Below are 23,662 nucleotides of genomic sequence, written 5' to 3' on the forward strand. Positions count from 1 at the left end.
CAAAACCGCTTTCCTCAATGGAAAGTTGGCTGGGGATGTTTACATGAGTCAGCCAGAGGGTTTTGTTGATGCGAAGCATCCTAGTAGAGTGTGTAAGCTTGAGAAATCCATCTATGGATTGAAGCAAGCATCTCACAGATGGAATCTTTGTTTCGATGAGAAAGTCAAAGAGTTTGGTTTTCTGCGAAGCGAGGACGAGTCATGTGTATATGTCAAACCCATTGGGAGTATAGTTAGCTTCCTCGTATTGTATGTCGATGACATACTGCTCATAGGAAACGACATCCCGACCCTACAGGAAGTCAAGTCCTGGCTTGGGAAGTGTTTTACTGTGAAGGACCTCGGAGAGGTTGCCTATATTCTCGGAATAAGGATAGTGAGAAACATGAGTAAGAGACTGATAGGACTTAGTCAGAATACTTACTTGGATAAAGTACTAAAGCGTTTTAGTATGGAGAATTCTAAGAAAGGGGAGTTACCAATCCAAAGAACCGCCAAACTGAGTAAGACTCAGAGCCCAAGTACAGAGACCGAGATAGCAGAGATGAGCCGAATACCTTACGCTTCCGCAGTTGGCTCAATCATGTATGCTATGACTTGTACTCGCCCTGATGTGGCCTTCACTTTGAGCATGGTCAGCAGATATCAGGGGAACCCTGGCAGAGCACATTGGACCGCAGTCAAGAATATTCTTAAGTACCTTCGGAGGACCAAGAAATGGTTTCTAGTTCTCGGTGGGAGTGATGACTTAAGGGTGCGAGGGTATAGTGATGCCAGTTTTCAGACAGACCGAGATAATTATCGACCTCAGTCAGGCTGGGTCTTTACCGTAAATGGAGGAGCAGTGACTTGGAAAAGTTCCAAGCAAGAAACCGTAGCTGATTCAACGTGCGAATCAGAGTATATAGCGGTGAGCGAAGCGTCGAAGGAGGTGATATGGTTGAAGAACTTCATTGGAGACCTTGGAGTTGTTCCAGCCATAAAGAAGCCTATGGAGATATTTTGCGATAATGAAGGAGCGGTTGCCTTGACCAAGGAACCGAGGGATCATGGCAGATCTCGACATATCGACAGGAAATATCACTTTATTAGACATCGGGTGGAAGAGGGACTCCTCGTAGTGAAGAGGGTATCGTCAGAGGATAACCCATCAGATCCCCTTACGAAGGGACTGAGTAGGGTTAAGCACTTGCAGCACGCTAGGAGCATTGGGCTGAAGGATCATATTAGTTTAGAATAGATAGCTTCGAAACGTATAATAGATAAATTGTAATTGGGTATTATTTATAAGTAAAGTTACTGTCTTGTGTTAATCATTTACCTATTGTTTCTCTTTGCATGTTTTTTACTTCCTGAATAATAAGATTATTCGAACAGTCCACAGTCGCTTATACTTTGGAAGTAGGTATGAAAGAAGACTGTCATGAATTGGTTTGTAGACTGTCTAAAGTGTATTAGACATAGCAAAAGTTTGCTACAACGTTCATGAGTGCTAATGAACTAAGATTTGAGCATTGGAATAAACTCACGTTTGTTGGCATCACTTCATGGAATTCATCACGAGTGATCGCAAGACGATAATATCATATAGTCTTTAAACCTAGATATATGGTTTATTGTTTGCAAGTTGGTTGTGCATTGATAATGCGTAAACGCATCAGTAACTTGATGTTATAAAACGCATTGTTGTGTATGATTTGATGAGTGAATAGTAAATGCATATAAGTCGAAGTTTATCTGTTCCTTTTATCCCAAGAGGGTAAAAGCGATATCTGGGCCCCTCGATAATTTGGTTTGACTTATGTGTCGGGCCCGGTCAGGACTGAATTGATGTGTTCAATTAAGTTCTATGTCAGATGAATCAGAGATAGAGAAACAAACTGTTGGACAATAAGTATGACTATATTCCATGTATTTTTCCGCACGATATCTAGAACGGAGGATTATACGATCCCTTATCTAAATGATAGGTTACTGATAAGATCAGAGGTCGACAACGTCTTTGAGAGCCACGATTGCTAATCAGATCCTGAAGTCGTACCTGCATTTATAGTTACTAGACTTATCAAAGTAGGAGACTTTTGGATTAGTGTCTAAGCCCGTAACTATATTTGGTATGTACTCGACCCGGTTGTGCATGGTCCTTTTGGGTTGCCTTCACCGAAGCAACTGGACAAGATGACTTATGGAGAGAGAGAGAGAGGTTATTATGGTTTATTAATATATTATATGAATAATATATTAACAGAGAAATCATATAGTTTAATTAATATTGGTCAAGAATTAATTAAGAATTAATTTTTTGGCTAAAAGATATTAATTAAATAAGGGGGACTGGATGTAACGCCCGTAGATCCGAGCTAATCAATTTAGAGATAATAGGGGTCGAAAACGACTTTTCGACAAAAGATTATTTAGAATAAATAATCTTAAACAAGTTGTAGAATATGTCTCAAGGGTTCCGTACATATAAAGAATGCCGAAATCCGAGTTATAACGAAGAAGTTATGGCCCGTCGAAGTTTTTCGGCAAAACCGGCACGGCACCGGGAGACGTAAATAGTGAATTTATGATAGAGGACTTTTTAGCCTTAGTGATATAAACAAAAGTTGTAGTATACGTTAAACCGAGAACATACAAAAAAAAGAACGCCCAAATCTGACTTCGTATGAGGAAGTTATGAATTTTCTAAGATTTGACATAACAGTGTACGGCCCGAAACTCGAATTTTAGTTCGAGCGGTTTTTGGCCTACGTAACCTAAATGAGAGTTGAAGATCTCGTTAATAGGAACTCGACAATAAAAATACAGACGAAAACGGAGTCCATATGAAGGAGTTACGAATTCTTCGCGATCATTTAACAGTCTAATCTCCTCCTACTATTAAATTTAAGATCGGTCTAGAATTAGCCGACGGAGTCTAAATGAAAGTTGTAAATCTTGTTTTTACCTACGCGTAGATATAAAGAACGTCGAAAACGGAGCTCGTATGCGAAAGTTAAGGAGTTTAGAAGTCGGCAGAGTGCTGTGCGAAATCGGGGGACGTGGCTGAATATGGGCCAAGGCTTTCTGCCCAAGGCAAGCCACCAGATGGTGACACCTGGCAATGGACTCGACGAGTAGGACCTCATACTCGATGAGTAGAGCAGGATTACAGCCTATAAATAGAGGTGTCGGGTTCCCTCATTCTTCACACCTTCCCAACTTCACTTTCTCTCTCTACTTTCTCTCTCTAAGCCCCCAAAACCCCCCTAAGCCTAGGTAAACCCCTAGCACCCGAAGGAAGCCCCGAGAAAAGAGCCTTTCGGCTCGGGAACGCTGCTCCGGCGAAGCCCGGTTTTCAAAGAAATCCCGCTGTAAGTGAGCTACGCCTAACCTATCTTTAGTATAGTTTATGTTTCAATATAGTAATGTTATTAGGAACTTATAATGAGTATTTGGGCTATTATTATGAGTTATATAAGTGTCGTTATAATATCTTTTTAACCACTCGCGGTACGGGGAATCTGGTTTGGAGGGCCGCTTGGGTTGCTGGATTCAGAAGTGCTATATGCCAAAATGATCCTGCCCTCCGGTGTTCCATGTCTGGCCCCTGTCTGTACATAGTAGGTGTAACACCCCAAATTTCAATTGTTCAATGAAGGGCCAAAAGTGTAAATTTAGGAAAGGGACTCGACGAGTAGGTCCGCTTACTCGCCGAGTCGGAGCGGGATTCTATCGCGGTTTAAGTGGCCAACTCGCCGAGTCGGCGGCTTGGACTCGACGAGTTGGTGCTGGAATGAGAAAACCCTAATCCCGAGGGTTGCACCCTATTTAAAGGACTTTATGTCCTTCTCCCAACCTCCTATTCCCCCAAAGAGTTCCAGAAAACCCTAATTTCGTGTGAGACTTCATTGTTGAGGAGATTGGAGCTTGGAAGAGGAATTTGGTGGAAGGAGCTTGAGAAATTAGAGGCTAGCATCAAGGGGCTTGTGTAGATCTGGGATCTACATCAGTTTGGGCACATCTCAGAGGTAAGGAGCCATTATCTTAAGCTATTTCCTTTTTGGGTTCATCCTTGGTGGTTGATTTGGAGTTCCTTAGCTTGTTTGAGACCTATTTCGGGTTTGGAGTTTAGATCTGAGGTTGCTACTTCAGATCTAGGCTTGTGATGGTCCTTAATGTCATAAAGCTCCTGTCCAAGAGTTATTGGTGAGGCCCATTTGTCATAAACCCTAGCCCTAGAGTGTCTTGGGCTTATATCTCCTTGGTTTCACGTAAAGTTTGCAACTTTATGTGAGGGTTAGGCTGTAGAAGAGTGGATATATGGATTGGAGCCCCCGCATGGCTCGAAAAGCCTCTGTATGGATTGAGAACTGAAGAGACTCGGCGAGTCACATGGGTGTACTCGACGAGTTGTATGAACATGTGCATGGACTCGGCGAGTTGGAAGAACAACTCGGCGAGTCTGTTGAAGATTGCCTTGGACTCGGCGAGTCTGTTCTTGGACTCGGCGAGTCAGGTCGCAGAACCCCTAATCTCTTCTGGTTAAGACGCAGATCAGTGAGTCGAGGGGTGACTCAGTGAGTTGGACAGGATGGGACTCGGAGATCGTTGGACTCGACGAGTCTTGGGGTGACTCGGCGAGTTGAGTCGTGTTACGGGAGTTTTCTGAGTATAAGAACTCGACGAGTAGACGGGTTGACTCGGCGAGTAGAGTCAACCAGGAAGGTTGACTTTGACTGACGACTTTGACTTTGACCGAGAGTTGACCAGTTTGACTCCCAAGGGTATTTTGGTAATTTTGGTATTGGTTCTTTGGTAGTGTGCTGTGGTGAAGTTCGTGTCGGTGGTCGGAGCAGCTTGGTCGTATCTCTTCAGTCGGCAATTGTAGGTGAGTTATCCTCACTATATCGACAGGGTCTATGGCACCAAGGCCGACCCTTTATCGGATGGAAATCCAGGTATTGTTTGTTATGTGATTGCTTTGCTAGATCTGCATCCTGGTATTTAGGATGGTGTTATGTTAGTGACCTGGTTAAGGTCGGTACCCGGTATTTAGGGTAATGTTATGTTAGTGACCTGGTTAAGGTCGGTACCCGGTATATAGGGTAATGTTATGCTAGTGACCGGTTAGGTCGGAATCCTGGTTAGGATGTTGATATGCTATGTGATCTGTTAGACTGTTTGTCTGGTTAAGGATTTGTTATGTAATTAATTGTTTTATGTGCACATGGTTGTTTGAAGGGGGTTGGGTTGAGGCGGGTCCTGCTTTGTGCTGTAGGCCAACATACCCAGGGCGGACCAGATATTCCGAAGGCCCAGCGAGCGGTCCTGATAGGCTGAAGGCCCCAAGAGGGCGGACCAGACGTGCCGAGGCTCGGAGAGTGGACCAGGCCGACTGAAGGCCCGGTGTGGGCGGACCAGTCATACTGTAGACTCAGAGAGTGGACCAGGTGGATTGAAGGCCCGGTGTGGGCGGACCAATCACACTGTAGACTCGATATACATGGCTAGACTCGGAGGGTGGACCAGGTAGACTGAAGGCCCGGTGCGGGCGGACCAGTCACACAGTAGACCCGATGTGCATGGCTGTTCTGTATTGTGATATGATATGAGTATGGTTATATGTGGTTGGTATTTTGGGGGTAACTCACTAATCTTTCTGGCTTACAGTTTCAGTGTATTGTTTCAGGTACTTCGGGAGACCGTGGCAATGCGAATGCGTGATCGTACCGCTCCTCATGTTTTATGATTTATGTGATATGGTTCTGGGGGATACTCTGATGTTTAAACTATTTTGAAAACGAGGTGTATGAACTTAATGGTTTTTGAATGAATTAAAATGTTTTAATTTGGCTCAATTTTTATGGGTGTTACAAGTTGGTATCAGAGCCTTGGTTTGAGCGAATTGGAGGAACATTCGTGTGAATCCAGTCTCAAATCAAGGAGGGATTTTCAAAATGGTTTTTAAAAGGTTTTCGAAATAAGTAAGGGAGGATGCAGAGGGTACGATCAGCCAGAGCCAGTAAGTAGACCCCAAAATACCATACAAGTTATTTGATTATGTGATATGTTAGAACAACATGCTAGTACTAGGCTAGGGAATTTCAGGAATTGCATGATAGAATTGCCTGATTATGTGATGCCTACTAGCCTAGGGTTTTCCTTATATGAGATATTCACCTTTCCTCTAGGAGTGAGGATTGAGCGCTCGCCGTGTGTGTGTATATGGTTAGAGTGTTGTGGTGATACTTGAGACAAATATGGGTAGGTGTGGAAGGTAGTATGGGCCCGTACTACTGAAAGCACAGGACCCATACGCGTATCAAGGAAGTCACAACTCTCTAGGGTATCGGTTATGAGATAGTTCCCCGGGCGGGTATGTGATGTGTCTAAGGGTCTTGTTGGTGTATTGTAGTATGGCGATTACGAGACGTTTCGGGGCAGGATCCGGTTCGGGATCAGGATCGGGAGAGGGTGGTCAGGCTCGGTCAGTACCACCCGAGGTCATTGGTCAGATGAGTACGAATGAGTTGGACGCCAGGATTCGTGAGATCCTGCATGATGAGGTTGCTGCCATGTTACGGGCTGAGTTGCCAGAGATGTTTGGGTCGATCAAGACCGCCATGGTTGAGTATGTTGATGAGCGTTATGCAGCTCTTGCGGAGGCGGCTGCCGCGGCTGCTACAGCGGCTGTAGCAGTGGCAGAGGGAGGAACCGGTCGAGGTTTTCAGTATCGGGACTTCGATAATACGAAGCCCCTACCTTTGATGGAGTTCAGGATCCTATCATTGCTATGAGATGGTTGTCAGACGTGGAGGGTTGTTTCTTCACGTGTTCATGCCCTGCGGATCAAAGGGTGAGGTGTGCTCTGAACATCTTGAGGCTCGGGGCGAAGGATTGGTGGAGGTTGACTACGGGATCTTATTCTGATGCGCAGCGGGCTGCGGTTACTTGGGATCAGTTCCGGGAGATGTTCAGTACTCGTTATGTTCCGCAGGTTGAGAGAGAGAGGTTGGCTCAGGAGTTCCTGGAGCTGAAGCAGGATTCAGAGTCGGTGACGGAGATCACCAGGATGTTTACTGAGAGGGCGATGTTTTGCCCGGAGTTCGCGTCGGAGCAGGCTCAGATGTCCCGGTATCTGAGTATGCTCAAGAGGGATATCCGGCAGTTTGTGTCCACGCAGAGATGTGATACCTTGTTAGAGTTGCAGGAGGCCGCCAGGCAGCGTGAGTTGGAGATTGAGTTGCAGTTGCGAGAGCAGAGGCAGGTCCCGGTGCAGTCGCAGCCGGTGCCGAAACAGTTCAAAACCGTTGACTCCAGGATTGGGGGTCAGAGCAGCCACACTTGTGAGAAGTGTGGGAAGGGTCATACCGGAGTTTGTAGGTCCGGTGGCGCGTGCCACAAGTGCGGGAGAGAGGGGCATTATGCGAGAGATTGCCGTCAGTCGGTCTCGGCTCAGGATGGGAGGATCTGTTATCATTGTCATCAGGTTGGACACTTGAGGGTCAACTGTCCACAACTTGTTGCAAGACCGGTGCAGGCTCCAACACCGACCACTTTGAGGATTACAGGTGGAGGTCAGGGAGGAGCGGAGCCTCTAAGGGCTCAGGGACGCGCTTTCCAGCTTACAGCAGAGGAGGTCAGGGCAGAGCCGGATGCAGCTGCGGGTATGTTTCCATTTTGATATCTTGTTATCTTGTTGATTATGTGGGATTGTAAATCTGTTCGCCTTTTTCGCATGAATCATGGTATGATTGAAGATCTTAGTAGTTAGGTCGGTTAGCATCCAAGAGGATAGGTGATCAGAAGATTGGATATACGATCTCGTTGCTAGGAATAGCGACTGCGATGCAAGAAGTGTTCAGTTGGGATTCGAACATCCTTGGAGTTCGGGATGTGCGATGTCAGGAGAGTGTTCTGCGGAGATTGCTCACTCCGGAGGGATTTAGTTCCGGAAAAGAGGGGGAACTTTATCAAGTAAGGTCGATCGAGTTATGCCGGTTTGTCAGCGGAAGTTCGTAGTTGGTACACTAAGTGGGGAGAATTGGAAAATTCTCCGGTAAAACAACAAGTATTCAAGGTTGGTTAGCTGTTTAGATTTATCAGTGTTGTTAGCCGAGAGTGTGGCATGATTGGAGCAAGTGATAGACAAGTGGGGCAGGGATCATGCCATGGTGTCAGGTGAGGTAGTTGGTCGATGTGAGGCCTGGGTTTAGGCCATGGAAAAGAGTCCGGGAACGGAACTGAAGTTCGGAGCCCCAAGAGGGCTAGAACAGACTGCATGGGAGAGATTCCCGGGAAGGATGGTTCAGGGTGACGTACGACAGTTTTGAGCGGTCCGGATAGACTGAAGGCCAGAAGGCGTACCAGTCAGACCGAAGGCTCGGGGAACGGTCCAGACAGGCTGAAGGCCCAGGAGGGCGGTCCAGACACGCTGAAGGTTCTGAGAGTGGTCCAGATAGGCTGAAGGCCTGGTAAGGCGGTCCAGTCATGCTGAAGACTCTGGATGTGTTAGTAGACCTGTATGCGGAGAATGAGTGAATATGTCGCCATGCAATAGTAATCGATATGGTCTAGCCCCAAGTATTGATCATGACGATGGAGTTGGCTGGAGTCCATGCGTGGGCCTTGTTAGTTATGTGATCGGATTCAGAGTATATAGGAGTTCGAGAATAGCAGGTGCTCTACATGGATAGTGTAGAGTGGAGTTTAGCTCTGTGGCACTTATAGGTGCGGTAAGGGTTGTTGAGTAGACTTCCTGGAAAGGGAAGGTATGTAGCTCCGGAAGGAGTTTGGGTCCTCTGAAAGGAAGGCAGTGGAGTAAATGGATGATCGAAAGTGCTTGGTAGTAAGCACTGGGATTGTACCAGATATATGGAAGCACATACGGGTTGGATGCCCGTTGAGGTTGTGGCAATGTTGGATGATGCGCAAGCATGTTTTCAGTCTCCTTGGAAGAGGAGGAGGAAAGTGGTTCCAGATTGGAGATCAGGACAGAGGAAGGTGAGATAGCAGGTTAACAGACTCGGGAGTAGTCTGGATCGGTGTTGAGGACTGTATAAGGATATTACAGTCGGAGGTCAAGGACCTAGAGATCGTGATAGGGAGGTGTGAATGGGTTGCACTCCGTTGTGTCGAACCGAAGGGTTCGAGGGTGACGCAAGGACAAGGTCCTTAGTTCCGAGTATGGTTGTAGGCTCGAGTTATGTATGTGGAGGTATTCCAATCTGGAGTATTCCATCATGAGGGTTCGTTCCAGGTTGCAAGTTATCAGGGTTATCGCCAATTTTGGGCGAAGGAAGATGGATTAGTTTCTTAGCAGAGCTCAGTGGGTGTTTGTGGAATCTAGCGTTGCAGGGCGCGGAAGCGTGTCCCTGATATGAAGAGTTAGTATTATCGGGTGATTCGTGGTTAATTCGTGGTGCTATTGAGTTGAAAGGCCGATGATCGGCTTGGAGTAGTGGCAAGGATGCCACGTGAGAATAAACCATTTTAAGAGAGATGCAGAAGTAGGGTTTGTAAGAGCATGAGTTGATTGAGAAGTCGGAGTCTGCAGTGCAAGGGGTTCGTTCTGAGGCATATACTGCAGTAGGCTTCGAGGACGAAGCCTAATTTAAGTGGGGGAGAGTTGTAACACCCCAAATTTCAATTGTTCAATGAAGGGCCAAAAGTGTAAATTTAGGAAAGGGACTCGACGAGTAGGTCCGCTTACTCGCCGAGTCGGAGCGGGATTCTATTGCGGTTTAAGTGGCCAACTCGCCGAGTCGGCGGCTTGGACTCGACGAGTTGGTGCTGGAATGAGAAAACCCTAAACCCGAGGGTTGCACCCTATTTAAAGGACTTTATGTCCTTCTCCCAGCCTCCTATTCCCCCAAAGAGTTCCAGAAAACCCTAATTTCGTGTGAGACTTCATTGTTGAGGAGATTGGAGCTTGGAAGAGGAATTTGGTGGAAGGAGCTTGAGAAATTAGAGGTGTACTCTAAAAACCCATTGACCTGTATCGCGAGTGGACTCTCGAAAACGATACTGTCAATAAAACCCTGGCAGATGCGCCTAAAGGACTCTACCGGCAGAAGCGCCTAATAGAGAACCTCATAACCCCGGCAGATGCGCCTAAAGGACTATACCGCCCCATAAAGAATGTCACAATTTTGGTAGCTGCGCCTAAGTGATAATATTAGCAGCTATGCTTGACAGATGTGTCATTATCAACGATGGATTTCGTGCCTATTCCTTAGGATAATCCTTAGGAATGAATGAACGAGGAATAGCTGATTCTTAGGGTACATCCTTAAGAGTAAATAAGATAACGGGGATGGGTAATTGGGTTGATTGATTGTTTGATGATTAAACATAGTGATTATATTATTGTGGGTTGAAAACCCTATGTACTCACCAGGTTTCCCAACCTGACCCACTCAAGCTTATTTGTATCACATGTGTCGATACGAAGTTACATTACACTGAGAGATTAAAGAGATGTAGATTACTAGTGTAAATGAATGTAAGTTTTGTTTATGCTTATGTTTCTGTATTGACGATGACATCCCAAATGTTTTAAAATGAATAAAAATAAATTTATTCGGAAATGATTTGATAACGTATTTATCATGTTTTATTGGGAACAAATTCCGCAACATTTTCACTAAAAGAGGTACTCTGATTTTTATAAAGCATAAACAAAAATCGGTCTTTTCTGGTCGTGAAAAATGGGGATGTCACAATTGGTATCAGAGCATTAGTTTAAGAGAACTAGGAATAAGGATTTATTTCTAGACTTAAAATTATAATGCTAAGTGATGATCGTGAGGAGTGTGTCTAATATATTTTAGGAAGTACACCTGAATAGACACAAGCACTAGCTAGTTTAGGGAAAATGCCTAACATGCTTTTATGTGCTAAATGAATTGTGGTGTTTTATGATGCTATCGTCTGATCGGATCTATGGTCTGTTGCCGACCGGATCTGGAAATTTTATGTGTTCAGATTTCTAAACGTTTAATTACGGTATTAGAATTATCATGTAACTTTTCGGAGTAATAAGGAGTATTACACGTCTAAATCTTCTCTAACTATATTCTCGTCTTGATGCGCTGAACGCATGCTTCCGTGAATATAACATCATGGTGAAGGCTCGTAGCGAATTGAGTAAATGGAGGAAATGAAAAGGCTTATGGTAGTGAATGACACCTATCGGAAGATATCGTAAGAGTGGTATCTTGCCATTAAAGTACGTCAGGAAAAATAACAGTACGTTTAGAGGAGTACGGTACGTCCGAAGTACACCTTCGATTGGCGGGATGATGGAACGATTGGCGTAATTCCTGAAGTTGTCCCATCGTATGGCATTTACACCACCAACCGAGTTGAAGCAGAATTGATGATTGAAGATACGCGTGGAAGAAGTCCTAGTAGAGTCTAGGGGAAATTTTTGTGATTGCTTGGACACATTTGTATGTGTTAAAATTGTTTTGTGATAATAACTTGGAAAGTTGCGAGACAATACTTGGGACGAGTATGAGTAGGTGTGAATGGTAGTAGAGGCCTATACTACCGGAAGCACAGGACTCATACTTGGATCAGGGAAAGTCACAAGGTTACCAAGAAGCTAGTAATTGATTTCGTTTTGTTCAAATATGTCGTTACCATTGTTTAGATAATGACTAAGAAGATTGTTGTTGTCCGACCCTAGTGGTCATATCGAATTGAGTCCGACTACGAGGAGTATGTTACGTGGTTCGGAGAACCAAGTTTGATGTAACATCCGACTTAAGCCGGAAGATTGAAATAAAAGATAATCAAAGCGATTGGTAGAGGTATCGCGATAGTTTCTTGTAGCTAGAAATGCTACCATTTAAGATATGATTAGAACATGAAGGAAGGTATTGTCTATTCTGGAATTTGACTGTAAAAGACCTGAGTCCAAGCAATGCATCATACGATGAGAGTTCATTAGAACATGACCCATCAGTCTATTATAATAATCGAAGGAAGAAACTTATCTCAAGTTTGTTAAAGAAGGAGTCTCCAATAAAGATCGAGATCGTGACATGAAGATCATGATTGGAAGTCTAACATGAGATAGAGAGCGGGTCCAAGATCAGGCACCGCCTGCAGTCAGGAAGTCTTAGAGTTAGATACTCGTTCGAAGAAACATCAAAGTTACGGTTATTACTTAGGATGAACAGATAACGTATGGAGTCATCATGTGTGCCCTGTTTCGTTGATGATTCTGGGACGTAATCATCCTAAGGGGGAGATAATTGTAACGCCCGTAGATCCGGGCTAGTCAATTTAGAGATAATAGGGGTCAAAAACGACTTTTCGACAAAATATTATTTAGAATAAATAATCTTAACCAAGTTGTAGAATATGTCTCAAGGGTTCCGTACATATAAAGAATGCCGAAATCCGAGTTATAACGAAGAAGTTATGGCCCGTCGAAGTTTTTTGGCAAAACCGGCACGGCACTGGGAGACGTAAATAGTGAATTTACGATAGAGGACTTTTTAGCCTTAGTGATCTAAACAAAAGTTGTAGTATACGTTAAACCGAGAACATACAAAAAAAAGAATGCCCAAATCTGACTTCGTATGAGGAAGTTATGAATTTTCTAACATTTGGCATAACAGTGCACGACCCGAAACTCGAATTTTAGTTCGAGCAGTTTTTGGCCTATGCAACCTAAATGAGAGTTGAAGATCTCTTTAATAGGAACTCAACGATAAAAAGACAGACGAAAACAGAGTCCGTATGAAGGAGTTACGAATTCTTCGCGGTCATTTAACAGTCTAATATCCTCCTACTGTTAAATTTAAGATCGGTCGAGAATTAGCCAATGGAGTCTAAATGAAAGTTGTAGATCTTGTTTTTACCTACGCGTGGATATAAAGAACGTCGAAAACGGAGCTCGTATGCGAAAGTTAAGGGGTTTAGAAGTCGGCAGGGTGCTTTGCGAAATCGGGTGACGTGGCTGAATATGGGCCAAGGCTTTCTCCCCAAGGCAAGCCACCAGATGGTGACACCTGGCCATGGACTCGACGAGTAGAGCAGTATTCCAGCCTATAAATAGAGGTGTCGGGTTCCGTCATTCTTCACACTTTCCCAACTTCACTTTCTCTCTTTACTTTCTCTCTCTAAGACCCCAAACCCCCCCTAAGCCTAGGTAAACCCCTAGCACCCGAAGGAAGCCACGAGGCTCCTGAAGCCCCGAGAAAAGAGCCTTTCGGCTCGGGAACGCTGCTCCGGCGAAGCCCGGTTTTCGAAGAAATCCCGCTGTAAGTGAGCTACGCCTAACCTATCTTTAATATAATTTATGTTTCAATATAGTAATGTTATTAGGAACTTATAATGAGTATTTGGGCTATTATTATGAGTTATATAAGTGTCGTTATAATATATTTTTTACCACTCGCAGTACGGGAAATCTGGTTTGGAGGGCCGCTTGGGTTGCTGGATTCAGAAGTGCTATATGCCAAAATGATCCTGCCCTCCGGTGTTTCATGTCTGGCCCCTGTCTGTACATAGTGGGTGAAGAGTATTGTTTAACGCTTATATAATAGTAATAATAGCAATATTATTAATTAGTCTCGTCAAACATTAGACTAAACTCTAGTGGTAATGATACTAGGTTTTGTCTGAGGGAAATTGTTTTAAGATTAACGAAGCGCTGTCCGAGTACCGAGTCACCACCTTTTCAAGTGAGTGCATAGTTACTTTCATCTTACACATAGATATGAATTATTTTATATAAACTACGTGCTATGTGTGCATATTATCTGTATACTTGCTATCTATGCTGGATGAACGATTTTATACAAGTTTTATATGATTGAAATTGTATATGTATTTATATCTACATAATATGTTGGGTAAAACATGGGTAGATGAAATATGAGTTGGACGATAAGTTGAGAGGTAATATAGACCATGAGGTAAGGGTGAGAGGTGGACGATGTGAGAAGCCTTTTTCCAAATGCTGGCCACGTCATCTAGCAGAGTATGGATGACAACCACATACTATTCTAGACAGTCCAGTGGAACACTAGCAGGCTCGCAACCTATAGGTGTTGTGAACGATGTGTTCACCGGTGTACTCTAAAAACCCATTGACCTGTATCGCGAGTGGACTCTCGAAAACGATACTGTTAATGAAACCCTGGCAGATGCGCCTAAAGGACTCTACCGGCAGAAGCGCCTAATAGAGAACCTCATAACCCCGACAGATGCACCTAAAGGACTATACCGGCAGATGTGCCCCATAAAGAATGTCACAATTTTGGCAGCTGCGCCTAAGTGATAATATTAGCAGCTATGCTTGGCAGATGTGTCATTAGCAACGATGGATTTCGTGCCTATTCCTTAGGATAATCCTTAGGAATGAATGAACGAGGAATAGCTGATTCTTAGGGTAGATCCTTAAGAGTAAATAAGATAACGGGGATGGGTAATTGGGTTGATTGATTGTTTGATGATTAAACATAATGATTATATTATTGTGGGTTGAAAACCCTATGTACTCACCAGGTTTCCCAACCTGACCCACTCAAGCTTATTTGTATCACAGGTGTCGATACGCAGTTACATTACACTGAGAGATTAAAGAGATGTAGATCACTAGTGTAAATGAATGTAAGTTCTGTTTATGCTTATGTTTCTGTATTGACGATGACATCCCAAATGTTTTAAAATGAATAAAAATACAATTCTTTGGAAATGATTTGATAATGTATTTATCATGTTATACTGGGAACAAATTCCGCAACATTTTCACTAAAAGTGGTACTCTGATTTTTATAAAGCATAAACAAAAATCGGTCTTTTCTGGCCGTGAAAAATGGGGATGTCACACTGGAACTGTCAATTATAAGATAATTGATTTTGGGTTGTGTGAAACATCCCAAAAATACTAGCCAAAAATTTCATTTTCAAAATCATTTAACAAACATAAATATCATCGCCATAGTATAAAATCATAAAACATGTATCGGGCATCGGGCTCACCCCGACATCGGGCTTACCCCGGCACATACACAACATAACATATATCATAAACATATAATTTGCATCGGGATTGCCCCGACATCGGACCGAAGCCCGGAACACATAATCATAACATATAAACTAGCATACATCGGGATTTCTCGAGCATCGGGCTTACCCCGGAACACATAACACATAACACATAAACATGCATGAATCACAAAGACATCAGACATACATAACTACTTCTCGGGACCGCCCCGACATCGGCCCGAGGTCCGGAACATATAAACTGCATCGGGCTCACCCCGACATACTCTACAACTTAAACGGGCCGGCATTGTGGCCGTAGACCCGTTCCTACTGGAAGGAAACTCACCTCGTATGGTTGACTGCTGAAAAACTGGGTGAGAAATCTCTGTCTGCTGCTCCGACGACTCTCCGGATATAAATTCCAATAAAGGTACTTAGTCAAAACTGATAATTACTCTTAGGGTAAAATGGCTAAAGTCAACATCCTAGTCAAAGTCAACACCCAGTTGACCTGACTCGCCGAGTTGGTTCACCAACTCGTCGAGTCCCTACTCTTTCATCTGTTCCCAACCTCGACTCTACTCGTCGAGTCTAGCAAGAACTCGACGAGTTCTCTTTCAATCATAACATCGTGACCATCTTCATATGGCTCGCCGAGTTCGTCCTTGAACTCGTCGAGTCCATCTTCATCATATAAGTGTGACAAGTCTGTGACTCGCCGAGTTGTACGAACAACTCGTCGAGTCCGTCTTCAAAGGTTGGGAGATTGCCTTGGACTCGCCGAGTTTGCTCAACCACTCGTCGAGTCCCATGATTCCCAGGTCCCTTAAGGGCCTAAACATTTGAGGGACCTTCCACACTATCATCTGGTCCATCGACAGAAGGATTTGGTGGTCATTACACCCTGGCTTGCCGAGTCCCAATAACGACTCGCTGAGTCCATCTTTGACCATTACTATACAATCGATTTAAATGGGTCTTAACACACCAAAATCATAGATCTGGCCTCCTAATGTCCATTTTACACGTAAAGTTCCAAACTTGGTGCGCATGCATGGGGTCCTTGGCTCAAAAGCCATAAAAGGTGGTCTACAAGATGCATGGGGTGTTTATGGCAACAAGGTGGGCACCTTTATGCCATAAAAACCCTCAATAGCCCTAGATCTGAAGCACAAACTCATTCCTTACACTAAATCCCGAATACATCCTCACTAGGGCTTAGAAGATGGAGGAAAATGGACCAAATCAAGATCTATACAAAGAATAGATAAGGTTCAACTTTATACCTCCAATAAGCTGGAAATGTGCCCAAAGCTCTGGATCTTCCTGATTCCCCCTTGATCTCACAAGCCTCCTCCTTATTTTCAAGCTTCAAACACCCAAAGTAACACCTCAAGGCTAAAAAAACACACTAATAACGGCTAGGGTTTCGAGATAATGCTTTCTGGGAGTAACAGGGACGATGGAGGCTGAGATAAGTTGTTTAAATAGGGTGCAAACCTTCAAATTTACGGTTTCACTCAAACAGCACCTACTCGCCGAGTCGGTCTCCCGACTCGTCGAGTAGGCCACTTAGACTTCCCGCGAATCACGACTCTACTCGACGAGTTGGGCCACCAACTCGTTGAGTCCCAGAGGAAATACATGAAGTTCTTGAATTTAAATACGTACCAGGAATCAGGTGTTACACTGTGAATCCTTATGAATATAAGGGGGACGAAATCTAGAGTGGAAGCCCACTCTAATTTCGTCCAAGGGGCCCTATTCCAGAAGGTTCTTGAAGCTGCTTAGGGCCTAAGTCATCCAATTAGGGTTTTGACTGAAACCCTAGCAACTCAGCTATTTAAGGACCCCTAGGGCTATAGATTTCGGCCACTTGAGAAACCCTAGAGTTACTATAGCCGAAATTGTGCCTCCTCCTTCCTCTCTTCTAGATCATCTTCTTGCTTTGGTGTTTGTAAGCCATTAGAGGTATTACACTTATGATACTAAGCTCTTGAAGATAGAAGATTCTTAAAACTATTGAAAGGTATCATCTAAACTTGTTTTATTATAGATCTCGTTTTTATAGTATGCTAGATTAGGGTTTGCAAGCTTTGGACGAATTGCATGTACAATAGAGAAACCTAGATCCAAAGCTTTAGGGTTGTGCATGTGCACATAGGATGATCTTTTGCTCAAAACCCATCAGTTCTAACCTCAAGGACGTCCCAAAGATTGAAGCTTTATAGACATGCATTTCCAATGCATGTCTTGAAGGCAAAATGGGCTAAAAAGAAGAATTAAGCCCTAACATCCATGCATGGCACCAAACTTGATCAAAAGTCAAATCTAACCCACTATGAGGCTCCCTTGCTTTGGAGATTCATAAAGTTGCAAGCTTTATGAATCTCCATGCATGCACATCTAAGAATAAGGAGGGAAAAAGGGACAAAATCCAAGATCTAGATATACATGTACATAAAAATCGGGTTTTGAATAGTCACAATAGTCCACCTCAGTTCCAAAACGAAGATGCTTGCTAAATCCCCACCTCTTGCTCATAATATGGAAGGAAAAATGGAGATTAGGGTTTGCACTATCAATATTAGGGTTTGGAGGCTGATAAGCGGTCAGCCTCTGTGACTTAAGGAGATTATATAGGGTGCAAACCCTAAAAATTAGGGTTTTCATAATCTAGTGCCAACTCGTCGAGTTGGGTCTTCCAACTCGTCGAGTAGGCTTTGTAAATTACGCGACCATCTTGGTCTCTACACGACGAGTTGGGGCTCCAACTCGTCGAGTAGGTCTTATAAAATGCATAAAAACCCTTAAATTTCATACCTGAGAGTCAGGATGTTACAATAGGAACATTATTTTAAGTTAATCATCAAACATTGGTGTTTCAAAGCAATCATCGAAACTAAATTTAGACCGATAATAAGATGATTTCAAAAACATAATCCACGAAACACTTAACTTTAACAAAATCGGATCAATTCTTCAAATTGTAGATTCCTATATACAACAAACCATCATTCCAATTAAACTTTTCATATCGAATTCCAAAAATCGTCAAATTTTATTAGTTTCAAAATAATGTGTTGTGTTATTTAATATAAGGAAAATACGGTAATTTTTATATTTTTTGGTAACAATAATTTTTTGTGTTTAACATATTCTACTAAATGATACACAAAAAATATGTTATGGTCCGTCCTATCCTGTCCAATTCAGTTCCGTCCGATCCGATCCGGTCGTCCAAGAGAGTCCGAGTCCGTCCGGTCGTCCAGCCTTAAGTATGATCGTTGTTTTAAGGTATTTATTAAATACAATACACAACAACCAGAATACTTCGAAAAAAGAGCTCACCAATTTACCCCGACTTTTTATGGTCTCAATAACTCAAATAAAACCCGTTTAATCACACACACACACACACACTCTCTCTCTCTCTCTCTCTCTCTCCGTCTTCTCCAAGTAGCTAAAGCTTCTGGTTCTGCTGGTCATCATTCATCAATGGCTATTTTGGTTGTGTCTATGCTCATATTATCTATGGCTGCTCATTCAAGTAAGCATATTCCCTTTTTTTTCTCCCTTTTCTCTCCTTTCCCCCAAAATATTCAGTTATCTCCACTTGTTCCCTTACATTTTTGTTATAACTTGCTCCGTTTGGATCCGACTCGTAACTACTGTCTACTGAATTACTAAAACCGTGTTAGAATGAAATCAGAACAATAAGTTGAGTTAGTTGTGGATTTCGATGGTTCTCGTACATTTTTCGAAATTACAGTTATCGATGCATACACATACATGTGTCTGTAGAGATCTAAATATGTATATTTGGAGTAAAGTCGTAAGTTGTAAATTTCAATGGATCTCGTACATTTATCGAGAATGTTTGAATATATACACATTACACATAGAATGTTTGTGTCGATATAACTAAGTTTGTGATTACTGATTACTAATTTGTGAATGTTTGAATAGGTGGAAACTGGTGTGTGTGTAAGAAAGGTGGACAAGATAAGGTGCTTCAGCAAGCGATAGACTACGCATGTGGAAATGGAGCAGACTGCACTCAAACTCATGATGGTGGCAAATGTTTCAATCCGGACACGGTGATGGACCACTGTAACTATGCGGTTAACAGCTATTTCCAAAACAAAAATCAGGCCCCTGGTTCATGTGATTTCTCCGGTGCAGCTATGGTGGTCACCGCCGATCCAAGTTAGTCTCTCTCTCTCTCCTCTTATCATCACATCCAAACACACATGTTCCTATCATCATTTTTATGTTTTAGGAACTTTTGATTTTATTTCTATCATCATTATTTGATCACTATAATATAGAGACGTCATAATCAAATTTACATGTTTTGTAATTCGGATACATACTTTTGTATTATCTGAATAGATTAAAACTGTACTTGCCATTTCTTTTTATTTGATTTCTGATCATTTTCATACAATTAAGTTTTTTAATTTATCTTTGATGGTCAGAATTTATCAAATACTTGATTGTTTAATTATTACAACTTCAAATAGAAAAAAAAAAACATTCAAACATCATATTCCACAACCACTCATTTTTACAACTTGAATATTGAATTCTGATTATTTGATACCATTATTGATAAGCATCATGAATTAACTTTTGAGACACTAATTCTTGTTTTGTTGTTTTTTTTAATAGGTTCCAATGGATGTACTTTTCCTACTTCTGCCAGGTATGTCTTGATGAATATTTTCGATTTTCTTTTCAATACCGTGTAAAATCTAAAACATTTAAAAGTGATGTTTAATTTGTTTAGAAATAAATAACAACAAAAAAACTTTAAATAGTGTTTTAGGTTAAAATATCTAGTAGTCCCCCACAAGCACACGATTTGTATAGATTTATCGTACGGTCAAATAGTGGTAAACGACTGAGGACTGTGAGAGGGTTAACGAGGCTCTGCCCAATAAATTTGTCCCTTTTGGACACATCATGTCACATGACATGCTGCTATACACTACTTACAATAAATACTAGCCGTTAGATCAGGGCCAGATTTCCTATTTGAGATGTGTGTCATTTTTTTAAAAGAAATATAAAGTACAAACACCTTCATTTTAATTTAATATAACGTCACGATTTATTTATTTATTTATTTTTTATTATTATTATTATTTTAATATCACAGAAGAGTTATTTTGCCGTTTCACAAAAAAAAAAAGTTATTTATTTTGCAATGCAAATTTTATAAAATTACTTAATTTGCAAATATTGATTTTCTTACTGTTCTGCCTAAAACACGCCTATTATTTTGTGAAATTATGAAGAAAATTTATAAAGCATGGATTTGTTTGCGATTTTTTTAGTGAACATGTGACAAAATAGATCAACATGTGACAAAATAGATCAATTATGAAGAAAATTTATAAAGCATGGATTTATTTTGCTCATATAATTTGATTTGTTTTGAACTCAACCATATAAATACAATACAACATATAATTTTAACAGTGTTGTATCAATGTGTAGTGGTACAACTGGATCAACAACCAACACAAAATCACCGGGTTCCACCTCCACTTCACCATACGGAAACAACCCATCTGGCGTGTTAGGTGGCGGAATGGGAGGAGGGTTGGGCCCATCTGCGTCCAGCATGGACACAGATGTCAGCCACGGTGGACGTCAAGAAAACAACATTTTTGGTTTCTTGGCTATTATTGGAGGCGTGGGAGCTTTTATGCTTACTTGGGGTTGATGAAAAAAGATTGGTGGTGGTGTACAAGTCTGTACTGCATGTTCGTGATACTACTATTATTCTATTTATGGAAAATATTAGACAGACAATCATGGAGTTTTGTGTTACTTTTCTGGTGGTGTCATGGTGTCTAGTTTAATCCCGAATTTAGGTAGAGAGTACGTAAGATTTAGTTTAGTATTTTATTAATAGTTAAGAGTTTGTTTTTAAATTTATTGTTTCTAATTTGTACGAGAAATGTTGCTGATGGAGTCACGGTGATTGCTTCACCTAGCTTTTGATCTGCCTATGAGTTTCATGTGTGTAATGTATGTATGTTAACGTGTCTGATTACATAAGTATAATGTGAAAACAAAATTGATACCAGTCAATCCAAGGATTCTGGTAGGTGACACACTATCTCCTTGAAGTGAATAAAAAAAGCTCATCGAGATTTGAGTGTAGCATGACCCCAGTCACTCAAATGTTTGTGCAACTTATTCCTGTCAGACGATTATCAAAAAAGAACCTTAACCCATTAAGATCTAAAATATAAGAAAACATGTAACACTAGAACTTTTTGAAGGGCGAATGGTGTAAATACCTTGATTCAAAATCTTCTCCACAAGTGTCACATGTAAGGCTAGAACTTTTTGATGTTCCCTGGTGTAAAAGAAATGATTAAAATAGTGGTAAAATACATATTCATGCAACTATATTTAACTTTTTACCAATTTATTCAACAAAAATATTTTTTTGGTAAGTAACATGGTCTAGAGTGATACCACCTTCTGTTTTTTTCCTTTAGATGCATTTTTTGATTTGGCAGCTGTCTCCTTTTTATTGGCAACCTTTTTTGCTGGAGCTTGTTTTGAGACATTAATACTTTGAGAAGGGACATTATCACCTTTATCATCTTTGTCCACATTTTCTGAATGAAGCTGAGATGATGATGATGGCTGATCATGATCATGATCATCATTACCATTATTTTGGTGCTTTTCTTCTTCTTCAGCTGTTCTATTTTTTTCTTTCTGATTTCCCCTCTTTCTTCTACTCTTCTTATTATTATACTGCATCATGTCTACCTCTTCATCTTCAACCTCAATATAAGCTTTCTTAGAAGGAGCCACTGGCTTCCTTCCTTTTCCACCATTATCAACATCAACATGTTCTTCATCCTCAGTCAATTCACTTTCTTGATCGTAATCTTTATTTTCATAGCCACCTGCAAATGGATTCTTGAGGTTGTCAACCTCTTCATGGACCTCATCAGCTGATACAAACTCATCTTTATCACTTGCGACCTCCTCAGTATACTTGTTTTCTCTATCTTCATCTCCAAATACTTCTCTCAAAGCTGCAATCTTTTTCTTATGCTTCTTAGATCGCTCATGATTCTTCCATTGTTTATCACTTTTAAACTTCTTCCCACAAGCCACACAATACAGCTCATTCTTCTTCTCAATTTCCTCCTCATACTCACTGATCTCATCACCCTCCACCTTTGCCCATTCAGGCTCCTCATAGGCCCTTGCTCGTTCAGCCTTTTCCCTCTCCATCTCCTTCTTCTTCACCCTCTCTTCCTCTTTCTTCCTCTCTATCTCCTCATTCCTCTTCACCTGCATATCAATCACTCTCTTGTCCCTCTTTTTCACAAACTCTGCTAAGCCTCTGACTGTGTCATTGTACTCTCTCCTTGCCTTCTTCCTGGTCTTCTTGTTCTCCTCCTCCATCAACCTCCTGGACTTCCTATTCGGTCCAGCCATGGCATCGTACTGATCAGCCCAAACAAAATCCATCATCGTTACAAAGCCTAACCAATATCCGTAAAACGCATTCACCTGTGCATACGGACTATCCAAATTGCCCATCAAAGGCGCCTCTTTCACCACATCTCCTAGCCCTAACTTCTTCGCAAAATTCAATTCATTTCGGTAGATTTTATCAAACACATCGCTATAAACCTTATAAAACCCAGTGCCTTTATCAGAATAGCCGGAGAAAACAGAATTTGAGAAGAATCCGAAGAGATCAGGTACGATTGCGGGGGATGAATTATTAGAATTTGAACTGGAGAACAGGATTTGAGAACGGTGAGAATCGTACCACGCACGCTCTTTCGCGTCTGAGAGAACTTCGTAAGCGTTGACAAGCTCCTGAAAAGAGGCGGTCGCTTCGGATTCAGAGACGCCGGACTTGACGAGTTTGTCCGGGTGACGCTGGAGGGCGAGCTTTCTGTACGCCGATCGGATCTCGTCGGCGGTACAGTCGCGGTGGACACTAAGGACTTCATACAGGCACCTCTTCTCCGACGAATCCATCGATTCGCTTCTCTGAGTTTCTGACGGTTTCAATGAGTTTTGATATTCCGTTAGGCAGCTCCGGCTACCAGTGGCCACGAGCAACACGCAACATTGTTTGATTCTCACAGTCCTTATATTTATACTTAACATTCAACCAAGTTACGAGACTAGTCCCTAGACAATTTCTGACCTGCACTTTTTATATAACAACATTCATTTTGTTACCTATGGTCCAAACTTATAAAAATGGACCGGATTAAACTACAATTAATAGATCAATCATCAATGTTCGCATATAGGGATGTTAAAAAGTTTTATAGGACCCCGTAGGTAGGGGTGTCAATCGTATCGAGTTCGGATTGGCATGTCAGAATGCACCAACCCGTATAATTATTCGTATCGTGGGTTGGAAACATCAACACGAACATAACTTGTCTAACCCGTTTAATTATATGAGTTTGCGAGGTCATGGGTCAGATTTGGGTTCATGTGTTGGCGGGATGGTGGGTTGACCCATGAACCCATATATTATTTGTGTAATTGCGATGGTTGGTTGATTTAGGGCAAGCAATGCGTATGGACTAATAGGCGTAGTCACATACCTTAAATTTAATATATTATACAATGAACCACCAAATGGTAA

General features: G+C 42.0%; 2 protein-coding genes across 2 annotated transcripts; one reads left to right on the forward strand and one right to left on the reverse strand.

Moving 5' to 3' along the window:
• Positions 1–18,344: 18,344 nt before the first annotated feature.
• PDCB1 (plasmodesmata callose-binding protein 1) lies at positions 18,345–21,017 on the forward strand. The gene is made up of 4 exons (XM_079050784.1): positions 18,345–18,550; positions 18,970–19,209; positions 19,675–19,708; positions 20,506–21,017. The coding sequence occupies exons 1-4, from the start codon at positions 18,499–18,501 to the stop codon at positions 20,732–20,734; spliced, it is 555 nt and encodes a 184-aa protein (XP_078906910.1). The 5' UTR covers positions 18,345–18,498; the 3' UTR covers positions 20,735–21,017.
• On the reverse strand, positions 20,982–23,138 carry LOC145114705 (DNAJ protein JJJ1 homolog). Its single transcript, XM_079050783.1, has 3 exons — positions 21,502–23,138; positions 21,318–21,376; positions 20,982–21,216 (listed from the first exon to the last, which is right to left on the reverse strand). Exons 1-3 carry the CDS (start codon positions 23,035–23,037, stop codon positions 21,159–21,161), a joined length of 1,653 nt encoding a protein of 550 aa, XP_078906909.1. The 5' UTR covers positions 23,038–23,138; the 3' UTR covers positions 20,982–21,158.
• Positions 23,139–23,662: the final 524 nt, after the last annotated feature.

Source organism: Lactuca virosa, chromosome 5 (genome assembly GCF_052849685.1).
Source record: "Lactuca virosa cultivar CGN04683 chromosome 5, Lactuca_virosa_CGN04683_v6, whole genome shotgun sequence".
Classification (NCBI taxonomy): Eukaryota; Viridiplantae; Streptophyta; class Magnoliopsida; order Asterales; family Asteraceae; genus Lactuca; species Lactuca virosa.

Excerpts from the sequence above, each read along its gene's own strand:
- PDCB1 (XM_079050784.1), top strand. The coding sequence starts at position 18,499 with ATGGCTATTTTGGTTGTGTCTATGCTCATATTATCTATGGCTGCTCAT. Across the intron at positions 18,551-18,969 it reads ATCTATGGCTGCTCATTCAA|GTGGAAACTGGTGTGTGTGT; the intron begins GTAAGCATATTC and ends ATGTTTGAATAG. Across the intron at positions 19,709-20,505 it reads ACTTTTCCTACTTCTGCCAG|TGGTACAACTGGATCAACAA; the intron begins GTATGTCTTGAT and ends ATCAATGTGTAG.
- LOC145114705 (XM_079050783.1), bottom strand. The coding sequence starts at position 23,037 with ATGGATTCGTCGGAGAAGAGGTGCCTGTATGAAGTCCTTAGTGTCCAC. Across the intron at positions 21,377-21,501 it reads CTAAAGGAAAAAAACAGAAG|GGAACATCAAAAAGTTCTAG; the intron begins GTGGTATCACTC and ends CTTTTACACCAG. Across the intron at positions 21,217-21,317 it reads GGAGAAGATTTTGAATCAAG|GAATAAGTTGCACAAACATT; the intron begins GTATTTACACCA and ends ATCGTCTGACAG.